The sequence below is a fragment of the Bombina bombina genome, chromosome 4 (assembly GCF_027579735.1).
Source record: "Bombina bombina isolate aBomBom1 chromosome 4, aBomBom1.pri, whole genome shotgun sequence".
NCBI lineage: Eukaryota > Metazoa > Chordata > Amphibia > Anura > Bombinatoridae > Bombina > Bombina bombina.
The window spans coordinates 1,134,718,569-1,134,738,328 of NC_069502.1; the positions used below are offsets into that span (position 1 = coordinate 1,134,718,569).

The 19,760-nt window shown below is 37.9% G+C and overlaps 1 protein-coding gene across 1 annotated transcript in view; it reads left to right on the top strand.

Moving 5' to 3' along the window:
* The first annotated feature begins 4,663 nt into the window (after positions 1–4,663).
* Positions 4,664–19,760, top strand: part of RRP15 (ribosomal RNA processing 15 homolog) — a 102,209-nt gene continuing 87,112 nt past the window's right edge. The window contains exon 1 of the mRNA XM_053712504.1: positions 4,664–4,747. Coding sequence (XP_053568479.1) covers positions 4,705–4,747 — 43 coding nt within the window. The 5' untranslated portion in view covers positions 4,664–4,704. The remainder of the gene's footprint in view (positions 4,748–19,760) is intronic.

Genomic DNA, 19,760 nt, shown 5'->3' on the forward strand with positions numbered 1-19,760 from the left:
TCCCTTTGCATACTTCCTCCACAGTGAATCCTGCTTCTGATCTTACAGCCCGAAGATTAACTCGACATTGGCAGAAGATACATCGTATTCTTTCTGTAACTTCTAGACGTTACAAGTTCTTTTCGGATCTTCGACGGAAGAAGGCTCCCAAATATCGCCCTGGTGATAAAGTTTGGATTTCCTCTCGATTTCTTCGCCTGAAACAACCTTCTAACAAATTGGGACCACGATATGTGGGTCCTTTCCGAATACTGGGTCAGGTATGTTCCACTGCTTATCGGGTAGCTTTACCCAAGTCTCTCAAAGTCCATCCGGTATTCCATGTTTCTCTTTTAAAACCTGTGATGATTAACAAGTATTCTAAGCCTTTTTCTAAACCTCCACCGTTATTGGTGCATGGACATCCTGAGTTTGAGATCAGCCATATTCTAGATTCCAAGTTGGGGGGCAAGAAATTGTATTATCTCATTCATTGGAAGGGTTATCCAGTCACGGAACGTTCTTGGGAACCTGCTCATCAAGTAAATGCTCCTATATTGGTCAAGATCTTCCACAAGACTCATCCTGATAGACCTGGTCCTGTCCCCCGGAGGGGTCCTTGAGGAGGGGGTGCTGTCATGATTGCTTCCGTTCATCGCCGTGTCGCCGCGGCTCCCGGAACTTCTCTGTGCCTCTGACGTCATGTTGCTTAGCAACATGACGCTTTCTCTCACACCCCTCTGATGACGGTTACGCTCCTGCCCTTTAAATCTCGGCGGGAGATCTGAATCTGGGCCCGTTTGTTTGTTTCCCTGGATTGTGAGTACCATATCAATTTTGTTCTTTTGTGTACCGACTTCTGCCTGCCTGACCAAGCCTCTTGCCTAATCCCTACTAGCTGATATTTGGATATTGACTTCTGCCTGCCTGACCTTGCCTGTAGCTTTTACCCTTTTGCTGATACTTGGATGCCGACTTCTGCTTGCCTGACCTTGTCTTTTGCCTATACCTTTTGCTGATATTTGGATGCCGACTTCTGCCTGCCTGACCTTGCTTTTGCCTTTACCTTTAAACCTTTTCTTTGATAAACAAAACCTGCTTAAAGGGACATTTTACTTTTACAAGCTGCAAAAGAGAACTTTGCCTTTCTGTTTATTATACACCTGCTTAAAAGGGACATTTACTTTTACAAGCTGCAAAAGAGAACTTTGCCTTTCTGTTTGTTATACACCTGCTTAAAAGGGACATTTACTTTTACAAGCTGCAAAAGAGAACTTTGCCTTTCTGTTTGTTATACACCTGCTTAAAAGGGACATTTACTTTTACAAGCTGCAAAAGAGAACTTTGCCTTTCTGTTTGTTATACACCTGCTTAAAAGGGGACTTTTACTTTTACAAGCTGCAAAAGAGAACTTTGCTTTTCTGTTTGTTATACACCTGCTTAAAAGGGACATTTACTTTTACAAGCTGCAAAAGAGAACTTAGCCTTTCTGTTTGTGATAAACCTGCTTAAAGGGACATTATACTTTTACAAGCTGCAAAAGAGAACTTTTCCTTTGTTTTACAAGCCTGCTAAAGAGGACCTTTTTCAGAAGCTTCAAGTAAGAGCATTTCCTGTTTGTTCTTTGTACTACTTAAAGGGACGTTTTATCCTTTGTGGCTTTCCTGCATTCTGGAACAATATTCATTTTTGTTATCTTCTAATCTGCTTCCTGAGTGGGTCACGTCCTGGATATTTCTCAGTGTGCTAGCGTGTGCTTTCAATTCACGCTAGCAGTTGGGTTACATCCCGGATTGATTCCAGAGCGGCTGACAGTACCTAATTAAAATAAATACAAAGTTGCCTGTAAAATAAATATAAATCCTAAAATAGCTACAATATAATTATTCGTTATATTATAACTATATTAGGGTTTATTTTACAGGTAAGTATTTAGTTTTAAATAGGAATACTTTAGTTAATTAGAGTTCATTTATTTTGTTAGATTAAAATTATATTTAATTTAGGGGGGTGTTAGGGTTAGACTTAGCTTTAGGGGTTAATACATTTATTAGAGTAGCGGCGAGCTCCGGTCGGCAGATTAGGGGTTAATACTTGAAGTTAGGTGGCGGCGATGTTAGGGAGGGCAGAATAGGGGTTAATACTATTTATTATAGGGTTTGCGAGGTGGGAGTGCGGCGGTTTAGGGGTTAATACATTTATTGGAGTAGCGACGAGGTCCGGTCGGCAGATTAGGGGTTAAGAAGTGTAGTTAGGTAGCGGCGACGTTGGGGGGGGGCAGATTAGGGGTTAATAAATATTATGTAGGTGTCGGCGATTTTAGGGGCAGCAGATTAGGGGTTCATAGGGATAATGTAGGTGGCGGCGATGTGCGGGCGGCAGATTAGGGGTTAAAAAAATTTAATAGAGTGGCGGCGATGCCTCGGTTTAGGGGTACATAGGTAGTTTATGGGTGTTAGTGTACTTTAGAGCACAGTAGTTAAGAGCTTTATAAACCGGCGTTAGCCCAGAAAGCTCTTAACTACTGACTTTTTTCTGCGGCTGGAGTCTTGTCGGTAGAGGCTCTAAAGCTCACTTCAGCCAAGACTCTAAATACCAGCGTTAGGAAGATCCCATTGAAAAGATAGGATACGCAATTGGCGTAAGGGGATCTGCGGTATGGAAAAGTCGCGGCTTGGAAGTGAGCGCTAGACCCTTTCCTGGCTGACTCTAAATACCAGCGGGCGGCCAAAAGCAGCGTTAGGACCCCTTAACGCTGCTTTTGACGGCTAACGCCAAGCTCTAAATCTAGGCGTAAGTGTTTACTTTCCCTTTAAGTTCTAACAAAACTCCCATTATAAATCCTGAGTTTCCAGTGCTTATATGTTGGGAATAGATTATTAAATGGCATGAACTGCTTTGGTATGGTAATATCTACAGAGCTATGGCTGAGCCTCAGGATCATGTCATGTGATTACCTATAGGGTTACCAGCCATATTAATTAGCATATGTAGTTGAACAGTGTAGCTAAGAAACTACAGGTGCAAGGTCTGTCATTATTTAATAGTAGAGTCCCCACATTTAAAAGTCTTTATGTCTGTATCAATTTTATATTAATTATAGTTGATCTGAACCATACAAATAGCGTGCCCAGTATTTTGGCAGGCTGTCAAGTACTATGTGTAATAAAATACTGTACACTTAAATACCTCTGTCAGCTAAATATAAAGGGCCTTCTAGGCCTTTATGCATTAGAAATATGGCTGAAAAAAGTTACACTGTGCATTTTCTATTATATGTGTTACAGGCAACCATGGGGGTGTTCAATCATTGCTGGGTATTTACTTCTGGCAGCCAAGGGGGTCACATCACTACTACATACATGTGTTACTGGCAACCAAGGGGTAAAAAATATATGTGGTTAGATCAAGGGTGGTGCCTAAAGTTTAGCTTTGGTGGTGACATTGTGTAAACCCAGCTATGAAGCAGAGCTGGCAACCTTAGAGTGCTCTCTTGTGAATTTTAATCTTCTGATGTTTTAATCTCTGAGACAATTGACTCTGGTTGTGTTTGGATTGTAGAGTGCAGGGAGTTGAGGAGAGTCATTTTATTTTTGGATCCAGGCAGCACAATATCTTGAGCAGGTCCTGGCATTGACGCAAATTGCTGTGCACACATAGGGATAATTTGTAACAATTTAGAACACCTAAGGGGAAATAGTGTCATGAATTTAAAAAATGAGGGACATACTTCCAGAATTCAGGACTGTCCCTAATCACAGGGACTTCTGATCACTAACTATTTAAAATATTTATTTCTTGTTATATTTTCCCATAATTCCTAGTAATAATGTATAGTGTGATTTTACTAGCTATAGGAGGATCTGGAGAACTAACCTTAAAGGGACAGTCAAGTGCAAAAAAACTTTCATGTTTCAAATAGGGCATGTAATTTTAAACAACTTTCCAATTTACTTTTATCACCAATTTTGCTTTGTTCTTGTGGTATTCTTAGTTGAAAGCTAAACCTAGGAAGGCTCATATGATGATTTCTAAGCCCTTGGAGGCCGCCTCTTAACACATGCTTTTTTTATTTGCTTTTCACAACAGGGGACAGCTAGTTCTTGTAAACCATATAGCTAACATTGTGATCACGCCTGTGGATTGTGGCAGACACTGCACTAATGTGCTAAAAGGAAAGTCAATAGATAATAAATAAAATGTCAAGTGCTCAGGGGGCTGTCAGAAAATGCTTAGATACAAGAAAATCACAGAGGTAAAAAGTATATTAATATAATAGTGTTGGTTATGCAAAACTGTAGAATGGGTAATAAAGAGATTATCTATCTTTTAAAACTACAAAAATTCTAGTGCTGACTGTCCCTTTAAATAGTGTGTCACACGGTACCATTCTTTGACTTTAGCTTTGGGCTGTATTCCTTTATAATAGTTCTGTGAAAAAATACCAGTGTTTACCCATGTACTACCCATTTAAATGTATTTTCTTATACTTGTTTAGAATCTGGGCACTGTGTTACAACAATAATATCAGCACTGAGTGAGTGTCAACCGACAACCGCACGCCAACCACAATATGTCTGCTATCGAGAGCACAGCTCACCCAAATCAAAGATGGCTGTATGTGGTTTATTTCTAATTTTACGTCAAAACGGAAATTTGGTAAAATTTCTAGACCCGCCTATTCCGGAAGCGCTGCAGTAGGAGACACGTGGTTGTACTTTCATCATGATGGATATAGAGATTGTCTCTGAACAACCGGATCCTGAAGGTAAAGTTTGTGTTTTATAACCGTATAGAGGTTGATAATGTAGATTCCTAATCAGTAATCGCAGTATCTAGCTCAAAACAAATTGCACAAACTCACTTCACGTAACAGGCAATGCAATATATACATTAATATTTACTATTGAGAGCATAGTGATCTGGTAACGAAGGGGTTACAATAATGATCATTTTATTGATCTAAATAAAACTTAAGTAATATACGTTCTAATGAGGAGAGCTGGGATAGACGAGAATCTATGGTACAAATATGTCACTGGTGCAGAGCTGCGTTTGTAAAGCAGTGGGTGCGTGGAAATAATATGCTTGCCCATCTACCGGCCCCTCTTGACAACTTCACTATTATTTAAACACGTTGGTTCTACAGCTATAGTTCAGACTACTCGGCCCTTTTGGCCTTGTAGGCTGCCTCAGCCCCAGATCCACATCTGAACTCAGGCCCCTTGTCTAACAGACATAATGTGACAAGCTCTGGGCTAATACACACTACAACGAATTGTCACCAAAAGCATTGCTGTCCTAGTCCAATTGTCCCCAGGGCTATATAGGGACAAAACGTCATGATGTCCCTCACGTTATGTTACACGTCCTGGATGTTGTAGTGTTTAAATCTTACTCCCCTGCACATATAGGTAAAAAAATAATGGTTATGAAAGAGTTTTTGTTATCAAATTAAAAAGTTTTGACGTTATATTATACTAACAGGAATTGCACATTTGTGAGCAAATAATCCCAAGGGACACCTTTCTTGATTGGTGGACAAGGATATGCCCCACTCAAGGCTATTTTTTTTCCTTTTCCCAGCAGCATCTGTTTTTCTTATTTAAAATACACATTTTATATTCAATAAACATAAAAATGTAAACATAAAACTTTGTTGTTTATTTCTCCAAATGTACTTATTATTCATTTTTTTTTTTTGTAGAAATCTTGCTGCTATGATGGCATAGGGAGTTGGGTTCTGGAATATGCACATGTCGTGACAGCAGTGGGTGTAGCGTTGTTATACAAAAAATAATATGTATGGTGACCTTTTAGAGTACAATAGTTCAACCACCGTAACTATGGTAAAGTTGGTTAGTGCTATATATCTAGAAGCACTGCTTAAAGTGAATGTCAATTTTGATGCTAAAGTGCCTGGTTTTTAAAAATTCGATTAAAAACAGGGGCACTTTAATTCATCAAAATTTACATTTCACTCCTGTTGTGCAAAAAAAAACTTACCTTTTAAACTTGACAGCCGCTCCAGCTTCCTCCACCCGTCGCAAAGCCTCTTCCTGGGTCTAAAATGAGGAATCCGTCTTCCTCCAATCACTGCGTTGAATCAGACACTGATTCCCCCGGGGGGGAAGCCGTCATTGGTGGATGACCTATCCATAATTTCTGACGTCCGAAATGGCTTTCAACGACCGGAGGAAGCTGGAGCTGCTGTCAAGTTTTTAAAAGGTATTTTTTTTTTCACAACAGGAGTGAAATGTAAATTTTGATGAATTAAAGTGCCCCTGTTTTTAGTCTAATTTTTTAAAACCGGGCACTTTAACATCAAAATTGACTAGGGCTGCAACAACTAATCGATATAATCGATAATAATCGTTTATGTAAATAGTTGCCAACGAATCTCATAATCGATTAGTTGGTTTGCAACTAGTTGGTCTGTGCACAGCACCAGCTGCTTCACTGAGCTCCTGCACATGGTATTGTGTTTATGGTTATGCCCTTAGCCTAAAGGATGTCTACAGACATTTTACTTTTCACTTTTTCAGGACAGTATAAGCTTACAACTGCTCCTGGCTTATGTACAACCCAAAAATAAAATGGGAGTCATCATTTGGATTGTTTATATTAAATCAGGTGATTTGGGACTATGCTTTACATTATATAGTGCAGAGATTGTTATTTACACCTAGCCCTAGATTGATGGGATTTGTTATTTGAATTGATGTGCACTATTATCTGTTTGCACAATTGTTAGCAGATCGCTTGCTATTGCTGATATGTACTGTATAGATAAATGTGAAAGGCTTTGTCCTGCTATTGATAAATAGTCCTTAGCACTTTTGTCTTTCATTGTTTTTTTTTATATTTTAAATTAATTGTAACAAGTACAAAATTCAACCTCTATAAGTATATATCTGTTATTATTATCATTTATTTGTATAGCGCCGCCAAATTCTGTAGCGCTGGGTACAATGATAGGGATATACAATGACAAAGATTTGTGATAAAATACAAAACATAACAAAACTAAACAAATCTAGCACAGGAGGAAGAGGGCCCTGCTCCGGAGAGCTCACAGTCTATAGGTTTAGGGTGCAGAGACATAAGGTTAGGGTAGCTTGTTACAACAGTTGTATTTGCAGCAGTGAGTCAGGCAGTTCATGTACATGTATTAGTTTGGTTCGGATGTGGGATGGAGGAGAGATGGTAAGCCTCTCTGAATAGGTGGGTTTTCAAGGATCATCTGAAGCTATACAAGGTTGGAGACAGTCTAATGGAGAGTGGTAGAGAGTTCCAGAGGACAGGAGTAGCACATGCAAAGTCTTGGAGGTGGGAGTGGGACATAGAGATAACAGGAGTGTAGAGACATAGGTCAGAGGTTGATCAAAGAGGACGGGATGGGGAATATTTCACGATGAGAGAGGAAATATAGTTGGGAGTTAGACTGTTGAGTGCTTTGTAGGTTAGGGCTAATACTTTAAATTGTATTCTGGAGTGTATGGGGAGCCAGTGTAGAGACTGGTGGGGCGGAGCAGCTGATGTAGATCGTCGACTTAGGTGGATGAGTCTAGCAGAAGCATTCATAATAGATTGGAGGGAGGAGAAGCTGTGTTTTGGAAGACCATTTAGGAGTAGATTGCAATAATCAATGCGTGACAGGATGAGGGAATGAATAAGTATTTTTGTAGTTTTTTGAGTAAGGAAGGGACGAATTCTGGAAATGTTGCATAGGTGTGAACGGCAGGATTTGGTAAGAGTTTGTATATGTGGGTTGAATGTGAGTTCTGAGTCTAGTGTGACCCCAAGGCAACGGACCTGGGGTGAGGTGTTGAGAATAGAATCTCCAACCATCAGAGAAATGTCAGGTGTCGGATGCCTCGAAGAGGGGGGGGGGGATAAGAAGCAGCTCAGTTTTGGACAGATTGAGTTGGAGGTAGTGTGAAGACATCCAGGAGAAAATTGCAGAGAGGCAGTTGGAAATCTGTTATTTTAAGAGCGGACTAGAAATGTTTCCCTAACCTTATAGCTCGTTATTTACCATTGCATTGCAATATTCAAGATATTTTTATGTTAGAATGTAGTCCAGACTTACTTTGCATTGGTGAAGAGCTAACAAACATAAACATCCCACCATGGTGAGATTGGCAAAAACCTATTTCTGTAACCTCAACACCATTTGAGTGCCTCTTCACTGATGGAAGCAAAATAGTTGCAAAAAGAGAGCCAGCCTCAGCCAGGAGCATGTTATAAACAGTGCTCATCTACCTCTTTCTAGTTCCACCTCATTTCAAACAGTTTGTGGTTTTGTTTTGCTTAATTATAAAAATGTGTTCTGCTGATTAAAAATTGCACAAACAGTTGTGTGAATGTAAAGTTTTAGTCTGAAATTTATATTTGTAACAATCGGTATATTGATTTTATTTTAAATACAGGAAAAAATAATCGGCCGGTTAATCGATTATGAAAATAATCGTTAGTTGCAACCCTAAAATTGACATTCACTTTAATGGATGTGCAATTGTCAATTTGTTTCTTATATAAGTGCAACACACAACGGTCTGGATTTGCACAGATCTTTGTGTGTTGCACTTTCAAACAAATCCGTCTCCGAAAAGAGCCAAATGCCGCTACTCGCGGCCATATTCTGCATTGGTTTTAGAAACAAATCGCCAAATGCCTCTACTCGCGGCCATATTCTGCATTCATTTGAGAAACAAATCGCCAAATGCACATATCTACTGCTTAAAGGGAAATGAAACCCACATTTTTTCTTTCACGATTCAGATAAATAATGCAATTTTAAACAACTTTCTAATTTACTTCGATTATCACATTTTCTTCATTCTCTCTTAGTATCTACATCTCCCAGCTTTGCGTGCAGCTAGAGGACAGACTTAGACTTTGTTTTGCTGTCCTTACCGGTTGCAGAGTATTGAAGGGCGCAAGCAGTTGTGTAGTAGGCTGCTGCACTGAGAAGAGTTAGCGGTTTTGTAGTGGGTGCACCACACGGCAGATTTTCCTGACCATCTGGCTAATAGTTTAGCCAATATTGAGCTAAAATTAGCTAATATTATTTAAAATGTTAATATTTATGGCACAAATGATTAAATACATTTTATGTAAAAATTATGCTATTCTTTTTTGCTTTGGGTAGCATTAACTCCTTAATGACTGGGCCATTTTTCAATTTTTTTACCCTTTAAGGACAAGGGCTATTTTTACATTTCTGCAGTGTTTGTGTTTATCTGTAATTTTCCTCTTACTCATTTACTGTACCCACACATATTATATACCGTTATTCTCGCCATTAAATGGACTTTCTAAAGATACCATTATTTTCATAATATCTTATAATTTACTATAAAAAAAATTATAAAATATGAGGAAAAAAAAACACTTTTTTTCTAACTTTGACCCCCAAAATCTGTTACACATCTACGACCACCAAAAAACACCCATGCTAAATAGTTTCTAAATTTTGTCCTGAGTTTAGAAATATCCAATGTTTACATGTTCTTTGCTTTTTTTGCAAGTTATAGGGCAATAAGTACAAGTAGCACTTTGCTATTTCCAAACCACTTTTTTTTTTCAAAATTAGCACTAGTTACATTGGAACACTGATCTGTCTGGAATCTCTGAATATCCCTTGACATGTATATATTTTTTTTTTAGAAGACAACCCAAAGTATTGATTTATGCCCATGTTGTTATATTTTATGCCACCATTTCACTGCCAAATGTGAGCAAATAAAAAAAAAAAAAAAAAAAACGTTCACTTTTTCACAAATGTTGTCACAAACTTTAGGTTTCTCACTGAAATTATTTACAAACAGTTAGTGCAATCATGGCACAAATGGTTGTAAATGCTTCTCTGGGATCCCCTTTGTTCAGAAATAGCAGACATATATGGCTTTGGCATTGCTTTTTGGTAATTAGAAGGCCACTAAATGCCGCTGTGCACCACACGTGTATTATGCCCAGCAGTGAAGGGGTTAATTAGAGAGCTTGTAGGGACCTTGAAGGGTTAATTTTAGTGTAGTAGACAACCCAAAGTATTGATCTAGGCCCATGTTGGTATATTTCATGCCACCATTTCACCGCCAAATGCGAGCAAATAAAAAAAAAAAAAAAAAAGTTAAATTTTTCACAATTTTAGGTTTCTCACTGAAATTATTTACAAACAGCTTGTGCAATTATGTCACAAATGGTTGTAAATGCTTCTCTGGGATCTCCTTTGTTCAGAAATAGCAGACATATATGGCTTTGGCGTTGCTTTTTGGCAATTAGGAGGCCACTAAATGCTGCTGCGCACCACACTTGTATTATGCCCACAGTTAAGGGGTTAATTAGGTAGCTTGTAGAGAGCTTGCAGGGTTAATTTTAGCTTTAGTGTAGAGATTAGCCTCCCATCTGACACATCCCACCCCCTGATCCCTCCAAAACAGCTCTCTTCCCTCCCCCACAATTGTCCCCGCCATCTTAAGTACTAAAATAAAAGGTGTTTTTTTTTTTTTTTTCTTTTTAAATTATTCAGCTGTGATGGACCCCTGCCTTAGCCCCCAACCTCCCTGATCCCCCCCCCCCCCCCCCAACGGCTCTCTAACCCTCCCCACCTTCCTATTTGCCACCATCTTGGGTACTGGCAGCCAGTACCCAGTTTTCCCCAAAAAATAAAGGTTTTTTGTGTTTTTTTTTTTTTTTTTATTACAGCTTTTTCTGTAGTGTAGCTGCCCCTAACCCTACCAGATCCTACACGCAGACCCCCCTCCGCATGCTCCCAGCATCCGGCGTGCACAATGCACTTGCAGGAACCGGATGCCGGGTAGCGATGGGCCGCCCATCCGCCTCCCTTGTAAGCTCCCACCAACGAACGGCACCATCGCTACCGGTGCAGAGAGGGCCACAGAGTGGTTCTCTCTGCATCGGATGCTTTTTAAAGGGTATTGCAGGATGCCTCAATATCGAGGCATCACTGCAATACCCTGAGAGCTGCTGGAAGCGATTGCAATCGATTCCAGCACTCTCTTAGACAACTGACGTACCAGGTACGTCCATTGTCACTAACTGACAGTTTTTGCAGGACGTACCTGGTACGTCAGTTGTCATTAAGGGGTTAAATTTATATTTTAGAAAATATTACACTGTCCTTACCCAGCTACTTAATGTCACCGGCTTGCAACATTTTCTGTGGAGAACACTGCAGCAGGATGCATTTCAAGTACAAAAAAAACTAAATTTTCAGAGCTAAATTACATGAAAAGGGGGCAAAATTAATAAACTTATATTGGCAACTTGTTTCATTGAAGGGACACAAGTCAAAATTAAACTTTCATGATTCAGATAGATCATGCAATTTTAACACTGAGTGCTAAGCACTTTACCACCTGGGTGCTAAGGTGATTTAAAGGGACAGTCTAGTATTAATTAAACTTTCATTATTCAGATAGGGCTTTTAATTTTAATCAACTTTCCAATTTACTTTTATAATCAAATTTGCTTTTTTCTCTTGGTATTCTTAGTTTAAACTAAACATAGGTAGGCTCATATGCTAATTTCTAAGCCTTTGAGGGCTGCCTCTTATCACATGCTTTTTAAATCTCTTTTCAACACAAAGAGACAGAAAGTACACGTGGGCCATATAGATAACACTGTGTTCAGGCACAGGGGGTTATTTAAGATTCAGCACAACACAATGCTAAATTTAAGACAATAGATAATAAACAGTCACAGTCATGTGATCAGGGGGCTGGAAGAAGGTTCCTAGATACAAGGTAATCACAGAGGTAAAAAGTATATTAATATAACTGTGTTGTTTGTGCAAAACTGGGGAATGGGTAATAAAGGGATTATCTATCTTTTAAAACAATAACAATTCTATGGTAGACTGTCCCTTTTTAAGGTTTTTTTTTTAAAAAAATTTTGAACTTTTTTTTTTTTTTTTTGAACTTTTGTATTTTTTTTCCAGTTCCTCAAGACATAACCTGTTATAAAGGTTAGGTGATTACCTTTCTAACGGTGGATCTTGGGGGCCTGTAGCTGCTTAGATGTCTTAGATACAGGCAACTAAAAATTTAGTATAAAACAGTTTAAAAAGTTACTTAGAAGTTCCCATTTTAGTTATGTTAAAAAGGTAGCTGGAACACCCACCCAAATATCAGACACTCCCCCCTTCCTTTGCATATGAAAAGACCCTTTAAACAAGCAGGAGTAGGTATACATCAGTATTCTCCTAAAACTTTGGTGCTTGGTTAGGAGTCTGAAAATCAAAACAGTGTTATTTAAAAATAAGGAATCCGGATATCTGTGAATGGAGATCACAAAAAAGAGGGCGCCTCCTAGTGTAATACTGCAAGTTAAACCAACGGTAGCAGATCTTGAGAAAGAAAATATACTCACAAAATGAGCAGCACCAATGTGCTAAATGACGCAGGCTGAGATATCAGTTTCCCAGCAAACTGATCCTCTGAAGGATGTAGGGGCCCAGGGGTGGCCAAAGTAGGTGTAGGTAAGACTCAGGCTTCCAAATAATTCAGCAAACTTTTTATTTAAACCAGTTAGTATAAAACCAGTGGGTGTGTACAATGCCCAAAGTGTATAAAAACAAAGTTTCAGACAGATTGCAACGCGTTTCTCAGCTGTACTAGTTTCATCAGGCATCTGTTGAAATGGTGGAAGCTCTGGCTTTTGTAGCTGTTTTACCTAATCCCTAATTGGTTACACCCTTTTTCCAATTGAACAGGTGCATCATCAGTAAAAAACTAATCCTAAAATAGCTTATCACACATGTGAATATAAACAAACACATGAACCATAATACAATTTTGATAATTGCCATTTCATAAAGCCACATAGAATACAAATGCGATCCATAGCAAGCTTTCCTTACTTGTTCCCTACACATTTGTTTGAAGATGATTAACACGTCGGTATTTCACAAATTAATGTCTAGTGACGATACATTTGGTTTATAACGTTGAGACCGTCATAAAGAGAAGGGTGAGTGCTGGTGATCAGCAAAAATTATGTATACTGCAACACCGATCTATCATAGCATTTAAGCATTGGAACAGTGTATTCATATGTTAAAGGGACAGTACACCGTAAAATTGTTTTTATATGAATGTATTTTCAATGACTTGATAAACCAGCTGCAAAGTAAAAAAATTATGAGAAATTGCATTTTTCAGTTTATTTGTGTATATGAAGTAGCTGGTTTTGTGCTTTTAAACCACAGCCTATTGCAATGGGTTGAGCTTCAGGTAATATCAGATCTCATTATGTTATCACTTTTATGTACACAGACTTGCTTCCTTATCTTATATTTGTCTGGAAAACCAAAGCTCAATACTTAGAGAGAACAATCGAAAATTATCATTTTATTACTTAACTATCATGCCCCCCACTGAGAGTGTAATCTCTTCTGCTGGCTGTTTTTACTTAGGCTATTCAATAGAAGAAACTTTCAGTATAGGTTGGGATAACACAGGCTAAATCAGCTATTTCAAATGCCAAAATAGGGGTAAAGGAGCTACTTGTAAACAATTTAAAACACTCCAGCAGGTAAAATGAATCATTGGGAACAATTTAAAGGGGAGAATATTTTTGGGTGAACTGTCCCTTTAAGTCCGCTACTCATACATTGTAGCAATATAAACATGTGACGGCTTAGCTTTGACTCAAGGTTTTAACAGGTTCAGATCAAGTTAATATTCTCAAACTATCTCATTTGCCGATAGTTATTGAATGTGAGCCATGCTGGATGAGTGGATGTAGGGATATATGTTTGTATGTGGAATTATATTTTTGCGGTTATGTGTCAGCTCTCTTGAGCCGAAGGCTTGCTCATGATCGCTAGTGCTGTGGTTATTGACAGCAAAGTGTGCTTCTGGTATGCAGGAGAGTGCACGCTCACAGTAATAAGCGAAGCCACATCCGGAATAGTGCTCAGACCGTTAGCAGCATCTGCATGGCTGATAGAAGGAATGGGGAAACAGAGTTTAAAATGAATTATTAGAAGTTAGGCTTATGTATGGGAAAAAAAATATTAAGTTTGAGTTAAAACATTATAACCTACACTATGAGCATTAAAACTTAAAGGGACACTGAACCCACATTTTTTCTTTTGTGATTCAGATAGAGCATGACATTTTAAGCAACTTTCTAATGTACTCCTATTATCAAATTTTCTTCATTCTCTTGGTATCTTTATTTGAAATGCAAGAATTTAAGTTTAGATACCGGCCCATTTTTGGTGAACAACCTGGGTTGTCCTTGCTGATTGGTGGATAAATTAATCCACCAATAAAAAGTGCTGTACAGAGTTCTGAGCCAAAAAAAGCTTAGATGCCTTTTTCAAATAAAGATAGCAAGAGAACGAAGAAAAAATGATAATAGGAGTAAATTAGAAAGTGGCTTAAAATTGCATCCTCTATCTGAATCATGAAAGAAAAAATTTGGGTTTAGTGTCCCTTTTTGAAGTAACTAAAAGTTCAGTATTTAAGGTCCCTTTTAAGTAACAAAACAGTAAAGAGGTGATAAAAAGCATTTAAGGCACTAACCAGCTATGATAAACATTGAATACATTTATTTACACAGAATATATTAAAATGATTAAAGTGATGGTAAATCCAAGCGTTTAACAAACGTTCGGATTTACAGTACCATCACTAAAAATCAAGGGGAGTTTCATTGATCAAACGTACAAAATGGTGCTAAACTCACCTTTTTCTGTGCCGTTGCATAGCGCTAAATTTAGCAGCTCCAGCCACCCACGTCACAACAATCTTCTACCAATGAGGTGCAGATAACCGTAAGTCTATAACGTTACTGGTTAGAATTCTTCTGCCCTCATAGGGCTAAGACGTCTGGTAGATGAACACTGGGATCCAGGCGCCTGAACAATGGTTTCATTTTTCTATGCAAATGGAGCTCATCACGTTCTACTTTTTCAACACACAGAATGGGTCTTTCCACAGTATTGATATTATATGACGCTCAGTGTTTGGAATCCACGCTATGCTGTATAACTGTAGCAAATGCGGTCTGCTCAATGTAAAAATGATGCCCAGCGCTTTAGATGCACACTCTGCTGTTCGACTGTTATACGCATTTCGCCTCTGAGCCTTTGTGAAGAGTATCTGATTGGCTTAAAATGCCCTCCTTTTATAGTGCATATTTTTAACCTCTTACTTTTCATACGATATTGGCACACATTCTTGCTTATAGTTTTCAGTATTCCTGTAGATAGTGTTATTTTGGAAATCACAGAATCAAAATATATTATGTAAACTTTTCACCATGGTCTCATACTAAATTCAAAAAGGGTAATTCTGATATTTCAACTGTAAAAAAAGGTTTCATGACTTATTAGTTCAATGGGGATTCCAACTCTCAACTTCAGTAGTTTCTTGCTTCAGAAAAAGCTTTACTTAAAGGGACAGTCTACTCCAAAATTTTTATTGTTTAAAAAGATAATCAATTAATTACCTATTCCCCAGTTTTGCATAACCAACACAGTTATATTAATATACTTTTGTACCACTGTGATTACCTTGCATCTAAGCCTCTGCAGACTGCCCCCTTATTTCAGTTCTTTTCACATACTTGCATTTTAGTCACAGTGCTGATTCAAAAATAACTCCATGGGAGTCAGCACAATGTTTACTATATGGCACACATGAACTAGCGTTGTCTAGCTGTGAAAAACTGTCAAAATGCACTGAGATAAGAAGAAGCCTTCAAGGGCTTATAAATTGGCCTTTGGAGCTTACCTAGGTTTATCTCTCAACCCCTTTTAACCACTTGACTAAATATAATATTGCACATCCATTTCTGTAATATCAAAAATAAGAGGGCACATGCTTCAAATAACAACATACACAGCTCATTCAATATATGGCACTTGTACCTATTAACATACAATTATATCAGAGTCCCATGTTGAAAGTCACTATGATAGTGAAAAAAATCAGGTATTTCCTCAGTTTGAATGATGGCTGCACTCCTCTTCACAGAAGATACTGGAAAAACTGTAAAATAGAAGAGAGGGACGCCTCATGTGTAGAATCACCAAATCAATAAAGCTTATGCACTCGAGCCAAATTGGTACTCACATTTAAAATAAGCCCCCCAATGTGCTAATGGAAGCAGATTGACATAATATGGTGTCCACTCCAGGATATCCCAGCCAGGTGTGTCTGTAATGGAGAGTCAGTCTTTTAATAAAAATGTTTTTTACTATAACACAAGTATAGTGGTTTCTACCTTGCCTCTCATTTACCAATATTGGGCTGTTTGTGCATTTATCCTGTTTTTGGACCATATCGTTGGTAACACCTGGAGTGGGTGAGTTGATACGCCCTAGCCTAAAATTATCAATCTGCATCTACCAGCAGATAGGTGTGCCATTTGGCATAATTATCTCCATCTATTTGGTTGATCTGCACATGTGGTTTCCTTTGTTGTCTTGACTCTCCATTACAGACACACCTGGCGGGGATATCCTGGAGTGGGTGTACTGACACACCATATTATGTCAGTCTGCTTCCATTAGCACATTGGGGTGCTTATTGTAAATGTGAGTACCAATTTGGCTCGAGTGCATAAGCTTTGGCTTTATTGATTTGGTGATTCTACACATGAGGCGTCGCTCTTTCTTCTATTTTACATTTCTGTTATATATATGATTTATAAGATTAAAACACTTCATCAAATACATATTATATACATTTGTGTGTGTGTGTTAACATTTTATATATACTATTAATCCAATCCCTATCAACTCCCAATTAGTGCTTCATAATATGAGTTAAAAATATTTAGTACAGTATACAAAACTTAAAATATATGATTTTATTAAGTACAAAATCAGGAGGTGGGTGGGATTGGACTCACATCTCTCTCCCTTAGACACTGACTACTGTACCAAACCTACTATTCCTACATGCCATTAGCTAAAGTACAGTACTAATGATTTTCAAGTAGTGTTTATTAGTATAATACGAAATACATTCAGATAGAGCTAGATTATCACTACACATTTCGTCGCTCTCCATGAGCATTTAATTATGTGGATGTCAATTTATAAAACACTGGTAAATGGACAGGATCGACCCCATGTACTCTATTTCCCTTATATGGGCAAAATCATTAGGCCAAACGCCCTAATTATATACCCAATTAACTAAAGTGTAGGTATGGTATTTAAGAATTAAGTAATCATTACAGATATAAACATAAATACGTTGTGTACATTTCAACTGTAAACAACCTACAAAATAACATATTTATATTTCATACTCCTTACCATATAAGGATCCCTAATGGGGAACAATCTGAACATTGTTACTTAAAAGTGTTTTTATCATTACAAAGGTAGTTTAAATCCATTTCTGCATTTAAAGGGATGGAGGGTGTCAAACTCGGATATAAGTTTGACTTTATTTAACCTCTTAACTTGCCTATCAAAACTATGTGTATGTATGTGTGTGTGTATATCAGTGATGTGCAGTCACTAGAGGCAGGTGAGGCAGTGCTTCACCTCTCATATGGGCAAAAATATATATATTTTTTATTGGCTTTAAAAAAAAAATTGTAAATTTTTTCCCCCAGCATTTTTTTTCTCACAGCTATATGTTGTGCAATGAAGAGGCACAATCAGGTCTGCCCACCATTACACAACATGCTGCGCCATCTACTGGATGCAAGTGGTTAAGATCATTGCATGGCTCATTAACTGCTTATTTGAGACAGTCCTATTTGGGCTGAACCAATCCAGTGAGAGGCATTAGTAAGTGGAACATAGGGTTGGGGCTGGATGTTAAATCATATAAAACAAAACAAAAACGCAAAAAAAAACAACTTTCATATATTTTGTTGCTGTCCTGTGAACCTGCTAGCTTTGCTAAAGTGAAAAAGAGAGTTCTGTTCTTCCCCTCTAAGTGCAGTGGAATGTGCCACTGTCACTTCCTGAATCCTTACAGAGCAGGAGAGAGGCACAGAGAGCAGTGTTTCACCCACATCTTATTAAAGTAAGATTTTACTGAAAGATTCTGTTAGTTAAAATGATAATTTAATGAATGTGGTTTAGTGTTTGTTTACTCTTTTATAGCAGGGTCGTTTTTGTATTTTGTTTACTCAAACTTTACACCCACTAACTTAGCAGCTTGCCTCTGTACTTCACACTAAATTATAGACTAATTTTCTGAACTCTCTGTAGCTCTGCTGTTTTATTACTTTAAAATGCAGTGGTCCCCCCCCTTGTGTGTGTGTGTGTGTCTCTATCTATCCATCTCTCTCCTTATGTGTTGTTCTCCCCCATGGTCTCTTTCTCTCTCTGTCTCTCTTCCTCCCCCTCTGACTCTCATCCCTTATGTAATGAAAGAATCTATAAGCATAATTTGCAGCATTAAAGTAAAATGTATGTTTTAAACATATTTTAATGGGCATGGATTTCTAGATCTCATAATCAGAGCAAGCATTGTGTTATCTGGCAAGAGTTTCTGTTACAATCCTTTTAGACTAAAATCAGATGTTTACTAAGTTGACCAGTTTTCCAAGACACCATTTAAAGGGACATGAAACCCATATGCAAATTTAAATAACTTTCCAATTTACATCTAATATCTAATTTTCTTTATTCTTTTGATGTCCTTTGTTGAAAATCATATCTAAATATGCTCAGTAGCTGCTGATTGGTGGCTGCACATAGATACCTCATGTGATTGGCTCACCCATGTGCATTGCTATTTCTTCAACAAAGGATATCTAAAGAATGAAGGTGTATCCTAGCCACTGCCTCACCATCCTCTGACGTCACTGCACGTCACTGGTGTGTATATATATATATATATATATATATATATATATATATATATATATATATATATATATATATATATATATATATATATATATATATATATATATATATATATATATATATATATATATATATATTTATATTTTTAGTAGACAACCCAAAGTATTGATCTAGGCCTATTTTGGTATATTTCATGTCACCCTTTCACCACCAAATGCGATCAAATAAAAAAAATAGTTAAACTTTTTTACAAACTTTAGGTTTCTCACTGAAATTAATTACAAACAGCTTGTGCAGTCATGGCGCAAATGGTTGTAAATGCTTCTCTGGGATCCACTTTAAAAAAATAGCAGACATATATGGCTTTGGCATTGCTTTTTGGTTTTTAGAGGGCCTCTAAATGCAGCTGTGCACCACACTTACCCAGCAGTGAAGGGGTTAATTAGGTAGCTTGTAGGGTTAATTTTAGCTTTAGTATATAGGTTACCCTCCCACCCGACACATCCCACCCCCTGATCCCTCCCTAATCTCTCTCAAACAGCTCTCTTCCCTTCCCCGCCCCACAATGGTCAACCCCATCTTAAGTACTGGCAGAAATTCTGCCAGTACTAAAACAAAAGGCATTTTTTTTTATAAATTTTTTTGCAGTGTAGGACCACCCCGCCAAAAAGCTCTCTAAACCTCCCCCCTCTACCTATTAGCCACCTTCTTAGATACTGGCAGCTGTTTGCCAGTACCCAGTTTGCTATAATTTTATTTGGCAAACAAAAACATTTTTTATGTAGTGTAGCTACCCCCCCCATTACCATAATGAGCAATTTTATAATTTACTCCTGTTATCAATTTTTCTTCTTTCTCTTTGTATCTTTATTTAAAAAGCAGGAATGTAAAGCTTAGGAGCCGGTCCACCAATAAGCAAGCGTAACCCAGGTTCTGAACCAAAAATGGGCCGGTGTTCTGT